This window comes from Enhydra lutris, unplaced genomic scaffold (genome assembly GCF_002288905.1).
Source record: "Enhydra lutris kenyoni isolate GAN:26980312 unplaced genomic scaffold, ASM228890v2 scaffoldscaffold70, whole genome shotgun sequence".
Classification (NCBI taxonomy): Eukaryota; Metazoa; Chordata; class Mammalia; order Carnivora; family Mustelidae; genus Enhydra; species Enhydra lutris.
The window spans coordinates 5,695,814-5,714,894 of record NW_019154154.1 but is presented as its reverse complement, the minus strand read 5'-3'; the positions used below and the strand labels follow the sequence as shown (position 1 = coordinate 5,714,894).

The window sequence follows — 19,081 nt, the reverse complement described above, 5'->3', positions numbered from 1 at the left end:
GAAGAAATTCCCACTCCCAGTAGGGGCAGGTCTAAAATCCCAGGAAGAGGGGGAAAGGGTAAGATAAACCACTATAAGTATATCTTCTAAAAGAAGGAGAAAATCTCTTTAGATCAGAGATTAAAGGAGACTTCTCCAAATGAGGTAAAGGAGACTACAAAATCTAAATTTATACAGAGTGGTCTAACATAATTCAAATATTTACAAGCACAATCAAAAGAACATGAAATCTTAAGCACTCCTGCCTTTGTCTTTATATCTGAGAAAATTTTTAGTTTCCATAGCCTTAGGAACTGTCACAAAGTCATAGCTCAAATATCCAAAAAGGCCAGGTAGGAATTTAATCTCAAGTGAAACAAATCATACTCCATATAAAGGATGCAGTTGACAAATATTGGCTCTGTGTTGCTCCACCCTACCAACTTTTCAAGAGACATTAAATATGGTTCTAGATCTTTATATGATACTTCCCAGCACCTAAATCAACACTTAACTCCTTTTTTTAATTTTTATTTATTTTTTATTTCTTTTCAGTGTCCCAGAATTGTTTATGCACCACACCCAGTGCTCCATGCAATACGTGCCCTCCATAATACCCACCACCAGGCTCACCCAACCCCCAACCCCCATGCCCCTCCCCTCCAAAACCCTCAGTTTGTTTCTTAGAGTCCACAGTCTCTCATGGTTCGTCTCCCCCTCCAATATCCCCCAACTCACTTCTCCTCTCCATCTCCCTGTGTCCTCCATGTTATTTCTTATGCTCCACAAATAAGCGAAAACCTATGATAATTGACTCTCTCTGCTTGACTTATTTCACTCAGCATAATCTCCTCCAGTCCCGTCCATGTTGATACAAAAGTTGGGTATTCGTCCTTCCTGATGGAGGCATAATACTCCATAGAAGACCACATCTTTATCCATTCATCTGTTGAAGGGCATCTGTGTTCTTTCCAGTTTGGCGACTGTGGCCATTGCTGCTACAAACACTGGGGTACAGATGGCCCTTCTTTTCACTACATCTGTATCTTTGGGATAAATACCCAGTAGTGCAATTGCAGGGTCATAGGGTAGCTCTATTTAATTTCTTAAGGAATTTCCACACTGTTTTCCAAAGTGGCTGCACCAACTTGCATTCCCACCAACAGTGTAGGAGGGTTCCCCCTTCTCCATATCCTTTCCAATACATGTTGTTTACTACTTTAAAAAAAAAAAAAAAAAATGTGTTTTAGGCCAGTGGCACCTGGGTGGCTCAGTCATTTGGTCATCTGACTTGGTTTCGGCGGGGGTCGTGATCTCAGGGTTGTGGGATCAGACCCATGTCAGGCTCTATGCTCATCGCAGAGTCAGCTGGAGATTCTCTCCTATCCCTCTGCCCCTACCATGCACACATGCTTGCTTGCTTTCAAAAAAATTATTTGGGAGGGGGGGTATGGCTTAGGCCAAATGAAACAAATACATACCATATGCAACCTCCGGCATCATTTGGGACAGATGGAAGAAACTCTGTCCATGGATACCCATTTCTCCTTTTTGTCCTCTAATAGCATCAATTCACTTGGTCACAGAAGTTATTCTTCAATGAGTAAACTGTAATAAAATGCTTGAGAGCCAATGGAAAGGTACAAGCCAAATGAAAACAATAAAGAGACAAGTGACTAGTCTGCTCCTGACCCAGAATTGCCAGGCTAGAGTTAGAACTACCATAGGGCTCAAAAGCACAGACAGGTGACTAGGGGACAGAGGGCTACACAGACATGTCAAAGAGAAGAGAGGAAGGCTTTGGGTAGATCAGGTTCCTTGCAGAGACAATGGTGGGGAATGATGAAAGTCAAAAGCACTGATGACCTAGTATTTGGGGAAAGTCCATGAGTCATTCACAGCCATAGGCCACAAAGGGCCCCAGGGGTTTTAAACAAAATAAGCCAGCAACCAGTAAGTAGCACCTCTGGGAAAGAAAGCAGCGTTGAGTAAACTCACTGGGAAACAGACCTTACCTGTGAATAGGTTATAAAAACTTCCTCACTCTATAATAAACTCTGTATACGTAGAACAGCCCAGCAAGCTCTGCAGTAATGGTGGGGATCCTCACATCACCAGAGGGGCCTCCAGCAGAGAAGCGGCATCAGGGAGATTTTTAAAAACGGACTTTCAAAAGTAGCTCAGAGTAAACTCAAGATCAAGCACAGTCAGTTCAAGGAATATTTTCCTAACCTTACCCAATTCACTGAATTTATTTTCAAATACGTGGTGATTTATTTGCTTTGAGAAATGCCTCATGTACTTCTGATACACACACGATGCCCAAAGAATAAAAAAGTGTTAACCATCCTTTAAAAACTGAACAAGTGAACAATTTCCAATAACTTACTTGACAGGGCATCCATCAATGACTTTTCACTTAGGGTGGTTAAGAGGGTATTGAAACAAGCAGGGGAAAATGTGTTTCTATGTAAACTCCATTTTGTGATGTAGAGGAATAGATCCCTTGATAAGAGATTAAACAAAATTCAAATCAGAAAAATACGGACTGATTATTTTAATTTAAATGCTTAAATTTAAAAATCTGATTTCTCATTGAAAAAAAGATGGGATATTTAAATTGAGACATTTATATTCCTGGAATGTTAGCTGGCTAAATTCTCGTAATTTCACATGTAATTTTTTAACATTATTTATATTTTCCAGAAAAAAAAAATGCATTTTAAACTTCCCTTCCAAATCCCATCATCACAGATATATTTATACCTATTTCCATAACGAAATGCTCAAAGACACAATTCTCTCAAAACCTCCCGGCAGTATGGGGATCTTCTTTCTGCATGGCAGAAATATGCATTATATGATACATTATAAAGAATCACTTGGGACGCCTGGGTGGCTCAGTTGGTTAAGCAGCTGCCTCCGGCTCAGGTCATGATCCCAGCCTCCTGGGATCGAGTCCCACTTTGGGCTCCTTGCTCATCAGGGAGCCTGCTTCTCCCTCTGCCTCTGCCTGCCATTCTGTCTGCCTGTGCTTGCTCTCTCTCCCTCTCTCTCTCTCTCTGTCAAATAAATAAATAAAATCTTTAAAAAAAAAAAAAAAGAATCACTTAAAATTATGGTTAATAATAACACACTGAAGGCCAAATATATAAAACTAATCAGTGGGAACCACTGATTACCACCTTTCCAATTCAGTAAACATTGTCAATCTACTGCCAAAAAATCTCATACTTCAGTATGCTCATCATCACCTCGTCCTTGAGATGTGGAGGGTAACCTTTTATACTCAAAAAGGTTAAGAAACCAAGGACATGAGTAATGGAGCCCTAGACCAGACAACGGAAACTTCAGGCTTCCAGCCTATAGCATATTCCACCTGGCTCTGCTAAATTAAGAATTTCAACTTAAGTGACAAAACCTACTGAGGCAAGACAACTCGGTAGCTAAACTGGCAGCACTGTGCTCACCACAAGACCTTACATGTGTAATATTTGTTTACAAAATCAGAATAGATTTTTTAAAACAAACTATGCGGAGACAAGGAAGCTTAGAATTTGCCTTCGATGAAGAGCCCACATTGCTAAGGCCACAGCTGACTAGCACTGAGCCGAAGAGCTTCCCACCGCCCTCACCAGAATAGAGGACAACTCTAATACTCGAGGTCCTATTTCCCAAACAGAAACCTTATTTTAAGCCTCTTGAATCCTGAGGGCTAGATGGTAAAAACTGTATGGCAATTTCGGTGTATGTATATTTCTCTAGGTAGAGAGGGCTCACAGCTTTCTTCAAAACTCAATACTAACAAGAAATGTCAATTTTACAGGAATTCCATAGCAAAGATACAGGAGAGTTAAGCATCCCTCTTCTCTCGAAGAAATAAAACTAGTCAAGAAAATGTCTATTAAAGCTTGAAGTGAGTTTGACCACTGCTTACTAAAAGCAAAATGAAATAAAAAACCTATCCTAAAAGGATAATCCGTTTGTTATTTATGAAAATATGGATTTTTATGGCTTTCTATTAATACAGACACTAAAATTGTTAAAATCATCTCCAGTAATGAACAGCCTACAAGAACAAAAATTCTGTAGCAAAAGAAAAGCTAGTCATGTAGAATGTAAATTTCTTTTTTATGAGACTAACTCCTTTTAAAGCAAGGGAAAAGGCTGGTATGAATCTATTACCATTAGATTAGACTAGGAAAAAATATACAGATACTCAACTCATGAGTTCAAAACTTATCTAAAGCAAAACCTTCAACATGTTAAAACAAAAACTATCATTTTACTGTCTCATAATAAATAAGCTTTATAAAGAAAAACTCTCATTTTCCAAATAAATAAATCTCTAAAAGTAGGAATGGGGTTCTTGCCTGTCAAACCTTACTTGCCATACATTTTCAGTCAAACCAAGAGAGTGGAAATCAGATATGGAAACAACACACAAGTACTACAAACGTGCAAGTTTAAAAAAAGAAAAAAAGTTACTTGCAATTTTTAAGGCAACCTCCAAATCGGTTTAGTTTGAATTTCCTGCCATATATTCCGAGGACCTTATTTTACCTATCCCACTCCTTCCCAAAGCAATCATCCTTCTCTGTATGAAGATTTATTACAAGGAAAACCCGTATGTCATCACTCAAAACTATTCAGCAACTCTCAAAGGGGAAATATACACTTAAGAGTATCAATGAAATTGATGCCTTCAAAACCTAACCCATAACTCCGAGAAAATAATACCTTTACCAGAAGTAGATTTTTTTTTTTTAAAGATTTTATTTATTTGACACAGAGAGGGATAGTGAGAGAGCAGAGAGAGGGAGAAGTAGGCTCCCGGCTGAGCAAGGAGCCCAACTCTGGGCTCGATCCGAGGACCCTGGGATCACGACCTGAGCCAAAGGCAGCTGCTTAACATCTGAGCCCTACCCAGACACCCCTACAAGTAAACATTTTAATGTAGCCCAACCTCTGGACAGGTAGCACTGGTATTAAAGGGGAAGGGGGAAGATGTGTATAGGAATGCACCTTTTGCGTGTTACAAAAGAGTCACCTTTTGCTTTATACAAAATACAAGGCTAGAAACATATCAAGCTATATTCTCTTAAAAAATATTCTCCTGTGGGGCGCCTGGGTGGCTCAGTGGGTTAAAGCCTCTGCCTTTGGATCAGGTCATGATCCCAGGTCCTGGGATCAAGCCCCGCATCGGGCTCTCTGCTTGGCAGGGAGCCTGCTTCCTCCTCTCTCTCTGCCTGCCTCTCTGCCTGCTTGTGATCTCTGTCTATCAAATAAATAAATAAAACCTTTAAAAAAAAAATTCTCCTGTGATCTTACTAAAATTATGATAGGCATCATGCATGCTGAAAGCCAAATCTGCTTATTTCTTGCTAGTGAAAAATTTCCTACATATTCCATAAAACCACCGCAGGATTTTACTATATTAATTCCTATTTTTAGTTCAGATTCCAAAAGTTACCAATGCTAGTTAAACCGTAATAAAATGTGTATTTTTTAATACACAAAGCCTTAAAACAATTTACTGCCTTCCAAGCTTAAGCACCTTCTATTTCTGCTTAGCAGATTTATATTACTTAAAATCAAGAAGAAAAATCAACTAAGATTGAAAACCAATTAGTCTCTAAAATCAAATAGAACTTAAATGTTCTTCCCAAATTAGAAACATAAAAAACAATGAGTTTGGCATTAAAGTACACAACATGTGGGTTCTGTGAGTAACCAGAACCAGTGAAGACTTCCACAGATCTATAAAATGAAACTGGCCAAACCAAGTGAACATTCTGTGTGTATGATGTCCTCTATAGAGGTAATTCAAGAGCTCTGGGTGTGGCATCACCAGTGCATAAGGCCTTCAAAGAGTTCTATAATGTATTAGCATTAAGAAGCATTATTGGCAGCTAAAAATATTATCAAACGATTAAGACTCTAACCAGGATAAGCTATGTAATCTGTGGATCCCAGTGCAAAAGAAAGAAGAGGGTCCCCTTGTTCAAAAATTTAAGAATTTCAAGGGGGCGCAGTTAAGACGGCAGAGGTTACACGCCCATAAAGCAGTTCAGCTTCCAACCAAGTATTCACGCTTAAAAACAAAACCGAAGCTCAAATGTGGCAGCTTACTGTGATGACTGGCCTGTCCAGTTGAATATCCAAAGAATAAGAAAGAGCTGGATTAGACGGCTAAGGGTTGGTTTTCCACGGGGTGGCATACGACCCAGCCCCATACCACCTCACCTATACAGCCTCCTGAAATGCCATGAAAAAAATTAATAAATAAATAACCTGACCAAGCTAAGTAACACGGACCTCTAGCCTCCTTATTTCCAAATAAACAGTATTGGTCACAAAGGTAGTAAAATAACATGTTATGGTACCTTTAGTAAGACTTTGAATGAGAGCAAAAGAACTGACCCTACCATGCGGACCAACCTATCAGAAAGGTAAACTGTAAAGTCAGTCTTAATAAGATGCTATTTTGGAATATCCAGTCCTTTGGGAAAAAAAGAACATGAAGAATAATGTGCCACTGTGGTGTTCTTGTGCCATGCTAAGGTCTGAAAAGTACACCAGGTTTAAAAAAAAAAATTCCCCCCATCAAAGGTTGATCCCAGTTTAGAAGTCAGGGTATTCAGGATGGCTTTGCTGTATCCTTAAAGAAAACTTGTGATTGCTTTTAGAATAAAAGAGAGAAGGTGGGGGAGGAAGGGATGGAAAGCAGTATTTTTTTAAAATTATAATGCCAACCAGAAAAGCATATAGAAGGCTGGAATGGCCAGATTGGAACAAAGATTCAACCAGAAACATCTGTCTGTATATAAAGGTCCAAAAGGGTGGATTAAGGAATGGGATAGTAGAAATGTCACTTAGAGCACTGCTGTTCCATGTCACACCAGGAGAGAGGTCATAACTAAAAGTGTAAAACCCAGGAGGGGCAGGACCTTACTTCTCCTACGAAGAAGCATTAACCAGAACCAAGCAACCCTGTTCAACCGCCAAGAAACAAACGAAAACCAAAAAAGGAACTCTTAACAACCCATCCATTCTTAGCCTAGAAAATAAGGTTTAGTAGTAAATAACAGGCCTGGCCACACTTACCAATTTGTGAGTACCTATGCTATTCCAGGAACATACCCTAAAACAAAAATTCTCTTCATCCACAGTAATAGAGTGTATGTACATTTTAAAAGAGCTGACCTGATTCCTAAGAGCAAACACTGTACAGTGAAGGAAACACCTACAGACAGATAAAATGGGGGGCCTTAAATGACAACCTCTGGCTGTCTTTGAAGGGTAAAAAAAAAAACCTCATTCCCCGAAAGGTGGCAGCACCAAGTTACCCAAATGGGCAATAAGGGCCCAGTTTGATCACAGAAATACATTCTCTCAAAAAGGAAAAAGAAAAGAAAAAAAAAAGGGGGGGGGGGCAGAGGAATCACATCAAATTGCATTTAATGTTTCTTCATAATTTAATTTTTCCTACCCCACCCCAACCATTACTTTCCAGACACATTTTCTTCTTGCCCTATTTTCCCTTTCCTTCCCCATTTCCAAAGGAACTTTCTCTAAGTATGCACACACTTCACCTGAGCAGTATTAAAATCACCACTCCTACAAATCTCTCATAAGGAATAACCCAAAAATAAATGCAGTAATGTCCCAGTCCATCCAAGGAAAACAGTTACCATTTCTAGACCCAAAGGTCTAGATGAGAAGAAGTAGATCCAGGAAAGCTTTCCTGCCCGCTCACCAAAATGGAGACTCCAGGTCAGCTTCCACAAGAAAGCGTGCTTAGCACAAATGAAAAATTCTAAGGACTCTGGGGAAACGGTTCTTGAGAAGATTCTCTTCAAGAGCAACTAGCCAGTAATTCAAACTGATTTTTTAAAGAGATGGGGAAACTACACCCCAACTGGTATTCGAGTGGTTTAGAATGGACTTATTTGTCGTAAGTTTGGGACTGAGATATATTTTAATTAAGACAGAATTTTGGGTAGGTCCACCCAAATATTAAGTTTCAAAAAACTCTTTGTCCTTGATGGGAAATATATTCACGTAGCATTGCTAAGCACCATTCTTTGGGGAGGGAATGAAAGAGAATAGATATTCGGGAACAAGTCCTCCTTTCTCACATTCTCAGAAAATGTAGAGAGAAGACAGGAGATGAAATTTTTATCATAAAGATGATCTTTTTAAATGCACACTATTTTAAATGGCCATCTGGACAGCTACAACTCTGTGCTCATAGCTCACATCTAGAGACAAGGTTTTGCGCCCCGGTCCTCCAGGATAACAAGTAGGCTTTTAAGGCAACGCTGTGGAAAGACTGCCTGCTGGTCATTGTCAAGACCACTGGAGGAGCACCTACTGGTGAACCGATGTTGGTCCCCACGAGACCACCAGTCGCACCAGTGCACGCACACTCGTCCGTGCACGGGGGCCGCAAGTGGCCGGCCCTCCCCGCCGAGCTGGAGGCGCAACTGCCGCAACCTACGAGCGAGCGAGCCAAAGCCCCGAGTCCACCTCGCCCGGCTGCCCGGCTGCCCGGCCCGCCTGGCGATTCCCGCCCAGCGCACTGCCCGCGCTCAAACCCAGGATGCCACCGTGAGCCGCGACCTCGCGCGGCTGCGCCCGGCCTCACCTAATACCGCGCAAGGGAGCGAGCGGCCCGGGGGATCCTCTTTGCTCTGCCCTGGCCGCCTCCAGTCCCATGCCACCTCCGCACACTGCGTGGCCGCTCCAAGTCTCCAGACGCCCCAGGAGCTCCAAGGACCACGCGCGAGGAAGCGCCGTACCAAGGGGGCACGCCACCAGACACCATCCGACTGGAGAACCTAGTGCAGACAGCCTCCCACAGGCGGGGTTGCCAGTCCGCCACAGGAATCCTGCCCTTTTTCTAGAAAAGCCCCCTTCCCCCACTTTCCCTCCAAAGCACTCACCTGCGTCTCGGCGCAGCTCTCCCGGCGCTACACGCGGCCGTACCCGGGCACGTCCAGGCCTGAGCACGCTGCCTGGTGCGACTGGCCCCGCTCGGCTCCCGCCGCCCCCAACCAGCTCGTGCCCACAGGAGGGGCGGTGCCACCTCCCGAGGAGCCCAATTCCCTCTACTCCCGCCGCAAGGGGCCGAGCTCTAGGAACTTCGCGTGCACAACCTCCGCCACCCCCACCGGCGTTCCCGCCCGAGGCCGGTCTAGGGCTCCCACCTAGCGGAGGCCGGACTCCGCTCGGCGCCGCGGCGCCGCGCACAGCCCTTAGCCTCGGCGTCCAAAACAGACCCGAGGCCAGGCGCCGCGTGCCCGCCTTCCCCGCCCCCACTCCCACACCCCCCGCACTTGCCTGCTACGACTCCGAGCTGCAGCTACTACGGCTCGCGCCGCCAGCCGTCAGCACAGCCGCGGAGGAGTCGCTCCGGGCGGGCTCCGCGGAGAGGCGGTGACGGCGGCGGCGGCGTCCCCAGTCCTGGCGGAGGCGGGAAGGCGGACTGGAACCCGGTGAAACCCCCGCCCTACCCGCGACGCGCCGGCGACCGGCCTCCTCACCCGGCCGGCAGCTGCCTCAGTGACGCCCAGGCGCCGCGGTCCCGCCGTTTGTAGCGGGGCGGGGAGGAGGGGCTTGCTTGGAAGAGCGCCAGGAGGCGGGGCCGGCGGCGAGTTAGCGGCGCCGCCACTGCCGCCGCCGGCGCGTGCCCTGCCCGGCCGCCCGCGGGTAGGTGCCTGCGAGAGGACGCCCGGCTGCGGCCGCTCCGCTCGTCCCTTCCGTGTCCGGATTCCGAACAAGCTCTGGGACCAGGTTCCCTGGCAGCGCGGAGAGCGTCGCGCGCCCAGAAGCGGTGGATTCCAGGTGCAAGTTTGCAAACCCCGAGGTTTCAGGCGCTAACTGGGAGCCAGAGCGACTCGCGCGGGGGTTACTTTGAGATATATGTGCATCAAATATATACACATACATACATACACATATATTGCAAGCGGAGTCAAAAGGTTCTTTTTTCCCCTACTTCACAGCCCAAGGGTCCTGTCTCTTGGCGGAAAACTAAAGGCTTAGCCCCGGCTACCCCACTCTGCCTCTCTAGATGGAATCTGACGTTCAAATAAGCCCGAGTACCTGTGCGGGGTGCTATACTCTGCTTCAAACGCAAAGTAGGAAATCCTGCACTCGACTATACAAGAGCCTGCCGCTCTCTGCATCCTTCCAACGCCCCCAACGTTAGCCCCGAAACGGCCAACTCTTCACCGAGGGGGCGTCACATCGCTGCTTAGCCTTGGCCCGCCCCCACGCCCAGCTCAATCGCCTTTCTCCTAGAAAAACCTGTGCCTGTCCTCAGACTCAGCACCGCGACTGGGAGTCAAAACCGACCCCGAGCCACGCGGTGGTAGCACGTTTTTACACCTGCTCTGCCGCTTAATTATGAGAGCACCTGTCGTGTTGTTGTGGTTGTTTTCATTGCGAAGGCTTCTGTTTTAACCCTTCCCCCTTAAAAACTACACTTAAAATATCACCTGTCATACCTACCTGAAATCTCAGGAGTTAAGAGAAAGGAACTGAGCAGTGGGCGACTGAGTCGCCGCAAGAACGTGACCGAGGTTACAGCTTCAAGGGCATGATGCGGGTTTGATGCAGCAAGGTCCGCTAAGGGCGCCCAGCGCTCCCCGCCCCCACGCGACGAGCGGGGCGGGGAGGGCGGGGGGAGAATGAAAGAAGGACTCCTTTAGCCCGGGGCGGGGGTGGAGGAGACAAAATTGCCCTCTTGGGCGGATTCAAATCAGGAGTAGTAAGGTAAGGCGTTTAACCATAATCGAAATGGAGACAATCCACCCCTCAATTTGGGGGACCCAGACTAGGGACACCAGAAATAGCTAATTGATTCTATAGCAGCATTTCTGTTGTCACCCCAAATCCGATTAGCAATTAAATGACCTTAATTGACTTTGCACGGGGTTACTGGGAAAAGAGCTCAAAGCGCCTGCGCCTCTTTGACCTCCCTCTAAACAGTTAATTATAATATTCCTACCCCAAGCAGGAGGGTTGCTAAAAAATGCCTAGTTCCAAACGTTAGGCAAAAATGGGCCTACCACATTTGCCAGTCCAAGCCTAAAACTCTTAGAATGCCCTACGCCCTACTCCCTGAAGCTGACTTTTTGAAGTTATGGGAGACCTCTCTACAGAGTTCCCTAAGTCTTCCAATCCACTTCGACCTGCAAACGTTGCGTTTTTAGTGGAGAACTCCAGAACAGATTAAAATGAGGTGCCTAAGCACTTGGTTAAAAAAGAGAAGAACAACCCAGGAGTGATTGGTGTAAGACAGACAGACTTAGGGATTGACAATAAAAACGGAGAGGCAGTTACTTTTTTAAATCCTCCAAAAAGTGACTTTTAAAAATCAAAATTTTCTGGTTTTGCACACTTATTTGTCCAGATTCTGACAAACCTTTCAGATGTCCCACTTAAGAAGCCATTTTACGAAAGAAGTCTTACAGGCCCAAACAGCTTTTCTACTCTATCACCCCTAAAACATGCACACTTTTTTCCTGACCTTTAGGAACTTATTTTTTTAATTAGGAAAATAATTTATTCAGTTACTATTATCTACTCTGTACTCTCCCCCCACACCTCCACTTTAAGCTTGAATTTTATAAGTTGCAGTGTAGGCCTAAGAAATAACCCATCTCCATCTCTCTATTCCCAACATCCAGAAGATGGAGAGGGGGCGGAGGGTGTGGGGATGGGCTAAAGGTGTAGAATCTTAACCAACATGAGTGTTTGTAGTGAGTGGGGGCGGGGAAAGAACCCGTGCATTTCGGGGAGAAAGTAAGAGACATTCATCCCATCCCAGCAGTGTTAAGAGTAAATACTAAATGGTTGACTGTTTCTCTCACTCAGGCCACAATAAAGCCAGATCTGCAGCTGGCAATTACAAGAGAAAATACCCAGTCTCGACATCAGTTTCGCTAACCGGTACTTGAAAATGGCAAACGGGGAATGTATCCAACCTCCAATTTGCCACAGTTGTATAGCTCTCATATTAATTCTTTACAGACGTGAAATAGGTGGGTACGTAGCAACGTGCTGGGCATAAATTAAGCAACAATGGCCACGCGACGTCCTATTCGCCGCGGAGCTTCCGTGCAGGGCACTGCCACCTTGCTATCCCCAGACCCCACCGCCCCGGAGATGGCAGAGTCGAGTCTGGAGGATGGCCGCAAGTTGGCTTTTAGACCCGGGAGGGTGGGTGGGGTGGACAGCGGGGAGAAATTAACAACCCCGGCGGGTTTTATACCTTTTCCCCCATTCTCTCCATCTGAAGCACCACACCGGCGCTCTCACGCACACTCACCCACACCCCCTCGTGCCAATAATTTAAACTTCTCTTAGGCAAAGGCAGCACCTCCTTCACCGCCACCATCACCCTCTCGGTCCTCTCCGCCCAATGTACACTCTCCCCCTTTCCCACATCTACCCTAATTTCTCTTTTTCCGCAGTAGAAAGCCAGCTGGTTTCTCCCAAACCCTGAGAAATCACAAAAGTTAAAATGAAGCATGGGTCTGCCCAGCGTCTCACCCCCAACCATCTTTCTCCTGGCGTCAGTTTAACAATAGCGGGGGGGGGGGCGGTAAGAAAAGGGGTGAGGGCAACGTAGCGGAGTTGGCTCCTGGGGTGGCTGTGAATTTTCGCGACTGCGAAGGGGTTTCCCCCTCGTGCGGAAGGCAAAGTCAGCCGAGTAGGACCAAGGACAGAGCTTGGAATCCACTTCCCAGCGCCCCGCACCGCAAGGCTCCCAGGCAGCCGCCACTCCACAGACACAGCTCCAAGGATCTTATTTACGCTTTTCTGAACAAAGGGAATCTCATATCCGGTACAGACTTAAGAATTCAGCCCTAAATTGGCCACCTTCTTTTAAAAAAGAATCACGGTAATTGGCGCCCATGATTTAGAGCCCGCACACCTAGCAATGATGAGTTTTTGACAGCTTCTACCCACCCTAACCCCAGCCCTAGCCCTAGCCCTCAGGCGGCATGTACTTTTTCAGTCAACTACAACTAGCAGCCTGGTGTAGCATCTAAATTCCATCTGGCAATCCCATCTCCCCAGCACATGTTATCTGGTTAATGCAATTAAGTGTGGGCTTTTCGCTGGTCTAATCTGCAAGTCCAGGCTTCTGATTCCCCTCAAAGGTATTAAAGCCTCTCCAGTCCCTTAGCTGCTGTGCTAAAGTAGAGGCATGCATCCCCCAAAGCCCAAGTTATCTCTCTCTTCCCACGAAATGAACTTCCAACCTCAATCCCGTAGCTCACTCAACACCTAGACTCCCATTGTACCCCTGCTCTACTCTAGCCACATTTACCACTTAAGTTTCTGCCATTGATATTTGCGAAAATTCAGTACGTCAAGCATGCGTCCTCTTAGTCTAGCTCTCTAGAATTAAACAGCAGAGCAGTAGCTTTGAAATGAGACAAACATGTGCTTAATTAACTTCATATTCTGTATTCCGCTCACTTACAGGTTTTCTGGGTTTGCCAGCGCATCGCTGCAACTAATGATTAAAGAAACCAAACCGAAACTTACCTTTCTCCCTTAAGGTTTTTGTGTATGTGTGTTTTTAAAGTAACGGTGCAGTTCTCCCAATAAGGATGAGCAAGAAGCTGCTGGATAGTTCTCTTAAGACAGCACGAAACCTAAACTGTGCTCGGCTTAAAAGAAGCAAATAAAAAGAAATGCTTTCGACCCCAAAGTCCAACGCTAAAAGAAATGGCGAAAAAAAAAAAATATGAAAGGGGAGGGGAAACTTAAAAAAAGAGAGTTTAAAAAGACGAAGAGACTATCCTCCTATTGCCGTTCAACTAAACAAAAAGAGGCAAGAAAAACAAACGAAGGAACAAAGAAAAGAGACGAAAGAACGTTTTTTCAAAAAGACGATGTCTTTCTCCTTGTTGCTTTTTAGTAGGTCGCTACAGGAGTAAGCTGCTGCATCTCTAACTGAGAAGAGAAATAAGGGGGGAGGACGTCTTAAAAGGGAGGTGGACTGGACCACAGATTTATAGCACCGTATCACCAACCCCTTCTCTGCCTCCGCACTGCCGTGTGTGCAGCTGCTCTGCCAGGCTCCTATCCCGGGCAGCACGCGCGGAAGTATACGCCGAGTGGCGCCACAACGTAACTTGCTCATCTCCCCAGGACCCTGATTGGTCTAGATGCTTCCATTGAGGCCGCCCGGGCGATCATGCTTGATACGATTGGCTAGAAGCTTGTGTCACTCTCAAGAGCTCAATGGAGTCCCGTTTCAAGGTAAGTTGTGCGGGGAGGTACACACTTAACACAGGCGGCGAAGGGAAATGCAAGAAGCAAAAAGAGATGGAAAGAGCAACGTGGGAGGGTTGGAACTGTAGTATCAGAGTTTGCGATATGGCATGATCTTCTTTCCTCTTAAATCTTTCTGCTTCCGAAAGACTCATTTTCCTTGCCATCACTGCCGCATCTATGGCACGTTTCTTTATAACATTAAACTCTGTCCGGTATGTATGAGTCATTGAGAGCTCCCTCTCTTTGATCTGAGTGAAAGGGATGAATGTACATCCATTACTTGCCCGCATGCCTTTTTCGATTTATGTTCCGCTATTCTGTATTAGATATTAAGCAATTTTATGTCTTTCTCTTTTAATATACGCATATTGCAGTTCTCATTTATTTTTAGGGTAAGAATGAATTCAGAAATGCTTTCAAATAAAGCTGCACGGTTTGAATTAGCTTTCATTTCATGTTAGAAAAGTAGAGGATAAGCATCCTGTTAGGAAAAAAAGGTACTGAACAGAGCTAAGGTCCTTTACTTTGAGGTATATGGTGACTCAAAATGAGCATCTGTATATAAAATTAGAACAAGCCACTCCTCTGTATTTGCTGGCGGTCCAGTTCTTGGACCACATACGTATTGCTGATAGTAAATTAGTCAAACCTTTATCTGGGTTCTTTCTCTGAGGATTTAGAAAGTTTAACCAGAAGACCAAATGCTGCCAATGCTTCCGTTTTATAGCTGAAGACTACTTTATTAAATACCATATTTTAATAGCATTCAAGAGACTGAAGTATAGTTTTGTGCATGATATTTATTTCTTCCTCCAAGTGAAAACGTGGTCCTCAGGATCAACTTGATGTATAAATAGAGACATTAACTTGACGTAGGTTCTTTTTCAGTCTGAATTTCTTCTTTTAATCTTGACAGTGCCAACTTCCTAGATAGTACTTATGTTTCTTATACAATGTAACATATCTTGCCTAGATGCTCATGCCTTTCTAAAAGGAATTCCTTTACCTGTTTACTACTAGTGGCTATCTTTGAAAATTCAGAAAAAGGAGACACAGGTAAGAGTTAGAGATTGGAGGAGGGTGGATTGAGATGGTGGGAAAGGAACAGAGAGTCACAAAGCAAAGTAACTACAAAGTGAAGGGTGAAGTAATTCAGAGTTCCTTGAGAATGTCCTTGAGTGTGGATAAATGATTAATGGCGAAGAACATAAGACTTGTTTATCTCTCGTATAACCAGTGTAATATGTTCAAGTTCTATTACTTTGCATGACAATAACACGGGGTTGGAAAAGGAGGCCTGAATCTATATGTTATCTTATAATTAACATTGTCATCTTATAATTTATAATTACCATGCCCTAATCCCCAGCCCCACTTTTTATATAACAACAAGACTGGGGTCCTAATTTCAACTTAAAGCTATTTTCTAGACCTGGGTGGAACTCATAGGAAGTAGAAAGAAAAGCAGTTTGAGGAAATGGAATAAAGGGGCTGAGGGAGGGACAAGTCAAGGGAAAAGACAGAAAGACTCCACTTTACCTAAAGTAGATTAATCACTGTATGAATAAATAGTTGGAAGGTTGTGTTTGTTACCATCTTCTTCAACCCCTCCCTTCACCCCCAGGTCAGTACAGAGAAATAAATCTTAAAGTAATAAATGCAATTTATATAAAAATGTAATACTGTTTATGCAGACTTATTTATGAGGTGAAATGCCTTTTCCCCTTGTTAACATGTTCTTAATATTGAATTAGTTGCATGTATTCATATAATATTATCAGCACTCTGTAGGAAATCTTTACCATTAACTTAAAACTGTGTAAGTATCTTCTAACTGGGTGGAAACTAATACCTTGTTTTATTTTTTGATGTGTGTTTGTTTCCACAAGAAGTTGCAGATTACAGTGGTATATTTTCCAAAAGGGGGAGGGTGGATAAGGACAGCTGGGTGTGGTGTGGAGTGGTGAAAATCTAGCTTGTGTGTTAGGTAGTTAAAGAAATTACTTGAAAAATAGTAAATTTGTCTATTCAAATGCAAAACACTAAATTCTGTGGATTGGGTATATAAGCTTTCTTTACTTTAGGCAGAGGAGCAATTGTTTTTGAAAATGTTGTCATCTTCAACATGTTGTTTTTTCTATATAGGTGAAATGAAGTTAAATTATTTAAAATATTGAAAATATCTTACAATACTAGTTTACTTCCTCAATAAAACAGATGTTTCTAAGTTTAAAAACATTTAAATGGATACATATACCTTAAGTAATGTGTATTTTTCCAACTTTTAAAAATAAAAAACTGAATACAGCCTATTTAAAATAAATGATATCTGGATGTATATTTCCCTTTGAAATTCATATTATCATAGCTTGGAATACTAACATAGTCTATCTTGCAATTAATAAAGACTATGTGTAAACATCACACTCCACATCAAGGAACTGTAATCAACCCCTCTTCATCCATAGTTAGCTAAAGAATTATCCACAGCATCTGAACTTGCATTAGAAAAGCATTTAAAAGACATCTGAGTTTTGACTGTTATCTTAGCTGACATATTTTTAAAGTCCTTAGTACTATTTTTAAATTGCAGCAGAGAATGGATAGAGTTGAGGGGTCACTCACTGAAAGTTTGGAGAAAAAGTTTGTTGTGAAGAAAGTTGCAAAAAGAAAGTTGCAAAAAAAAAAAGCTGAAAAATAATGAATTCAATGGATTATTTTGCTAAAGTTTATAAAGGAACACTCATCCACAGGAATACTCAGAAGCTATTGTGGGCAATATCTTTTAGGATAAATAACTCCCTCACACTAGTTGAGGGCGGGGTGTGATTTTAGCATTTTATGATAAAGGATGCTATCAACTACTACTGTGACATTTTTTTAAAAGTAAATAAAGCAGTTAAGCTATTTAGGTGAGTTTACAATGTGTGGCTTAGGGCAATAGTTCCAAACATTATACCCTCTCGGAAGAATAAAAATATTCTGTGTTAGTTTGTTGGGCAATTCGGGGTGGGGGTGGGGTCTGCAGTTCAAAATGTTGGAAATATGTCATTTTAATGCCTGTGTGAGAAATATAGATATTATATAGCTTGGTGATTACTCTTTTATTTGTTCTACCTAAAGGAGCATGTCAACTTTCCTTCTACAGTTTAGAAAACAGGAAAAAAGTTGTGTAGAAAATTGACACCAACGTTGAGTTTAGAGCGTGGCAACCGGGCAAGGGAATGAGGCAGGAATTAGCACCATGGACAGAGACGAGCCTATCCAAAATAAAGATTTGCAAACTGATAGTGTTTTCTGTCCCTCCCAAGTAAGATACGGAAACGGCAATTCTTGGGAATGTTTCATTGCACAGACTTTAAGGAAGAGGTTGTCCTACTTCACAGAAATACGTTTATTTCGAATTAGGCTGGCTTTTGCTAGAACTCGGCCTTAGTGACAAAGCGTCAGGAGAGTTAGAGTTCTGAACTCTGGGCGCACCTCCACTAAACTTCTCTTTTCACACGCTCCCTTGCCTAGATGAGCCTGTCTTTCATCAAAGTATTCATGCAAAATAAATGCAAATCCAGGTAGTCATCGGAAAGTCTGCTAAACCTACTCCAGAGTTCTTAATCCTCAAAATTCCCAGCGGGAATCGCAACAACAACAACAAAAAAATACCCTTCCCCCTCACTACCCCCACCCTCAGTTCCTTCCCAGCTCCATCCACTTACTGGCAATGGGGCAAAGTCTTTTATCTGAAGATAAGTGACCTCCTAGACTATTTTGCAAAGGACCCTTTATATTGCAAACACTTTCCATCAGGGACAGTGCCAGAACCGGCAGTGAGCAGGATCACAAACATCCTTCACTTTCTCTTTACATTTTGTCTTTAAATTCCTGTCCGAGAGAAAAAACTGTAAAGACAGTAGACTCAGGAAGAATTCCCCTAAAACCTTAGGATACTGCTCACACATAAAGACATGTGAATTGTTTATTTAAGTGTTTAAAATTTTTTAAATGTTTTCTAGTGTCGCGGTAAATCTTTTGAGACCAACTTAGAGTGCTCTCTCCCCAGTCCCACCTTTTTTTCCCCCCGGGTAAAATTTGTACAAAGTTCATTCTCCTTTAAGTGATTTGACTGCAAATATTCAGATTCAGACTAAGATCTGTTGCACGTGCCCCAGAGTGTCTCGGAAAATATATCTGCAGCTTCGGATCGACGATCATTTATGTAAAGCTTCCCACAAAATGTCCTCAGATTTCTTTTCCTCCTCTCTTTTACACAGTAGCAACTTTAAGTAGAATAAACTCACATCTTTGCTGAGCATGCAAAGAGAGGTCTAGCAGACCAGTCAAGGGTGAGGTAGGAAAAACTGGAGGTGAGAAAAGGCAAATCAGAGCTTTGTGTCCGTTTCTTTCAGGGATGCTAATAGTTTTCTCTAAGCTTCCTCCTGGAGCCGATACATCTCATGCAAAATTAATACAAGTAATTAAAAATAGCAGTTTCCAAAGTTAAAGGAAACCATCTGTCTCAGCTGGTGGCAATCAGTCTTTTGGCCGGCCTCTTTACTGGGACCTGGGAAGAAACGGTTTTTCTGCTTCCGATGCTCCGAGGCTCTTTCTCATATTGAAGATTTATTTTTCCACTTGTGTGCGATGCACGTCTAATTTGAAATAATAAAGCCGGGCTGAGCGACCAGTCAATCAGAGCTATCAACTGCGCCCGGTACGCAGCCCTGCCCCCACCTCCCACTGGTCTCTAACCCTCCTTCCCTCCCCTACTTCCTCCCCCACCCCACACCATCCCCCTCCTCTC

General features: G+C 43.7%; 1 protein-coding gene across 16 annotated transcripts in view; it reads right to left on the bottom strand.

Annotated features, from left to right (window-relative positions):
• LOC111159841 (ELAV like RNA binding protein 2) overlaps positions 1 to 19,081 on the bottom strand; it is a 228,553-nt gene that overhangs the window by 131,700 nt on the left and 77,772 nt on the right. The window contains exon 1 of one of the 16 annotated variants that reach the window (XM_022522499.1): positions 13,549 to 14,110. The exons of 14 other annotated variants lie outside the window; for them this stretch is intronic. Coding sequence is in view for 1 of the 2 variants with exons in the window: in XM_022522496.1 (XP_022378204.1) it covers positions 1,461 to 1,463 (3 nt within the window). In the remaining variant the exon portion in view is untranslated. Of the gene's footprint in view, positions 1 to 1,460; positions 1,553 to 13,548; positions 14,111 to 19,081 lie in introns of those variants that run through there. One more of the 16 variants, XM_022522496.1, reaches the window with a different exon arrangement.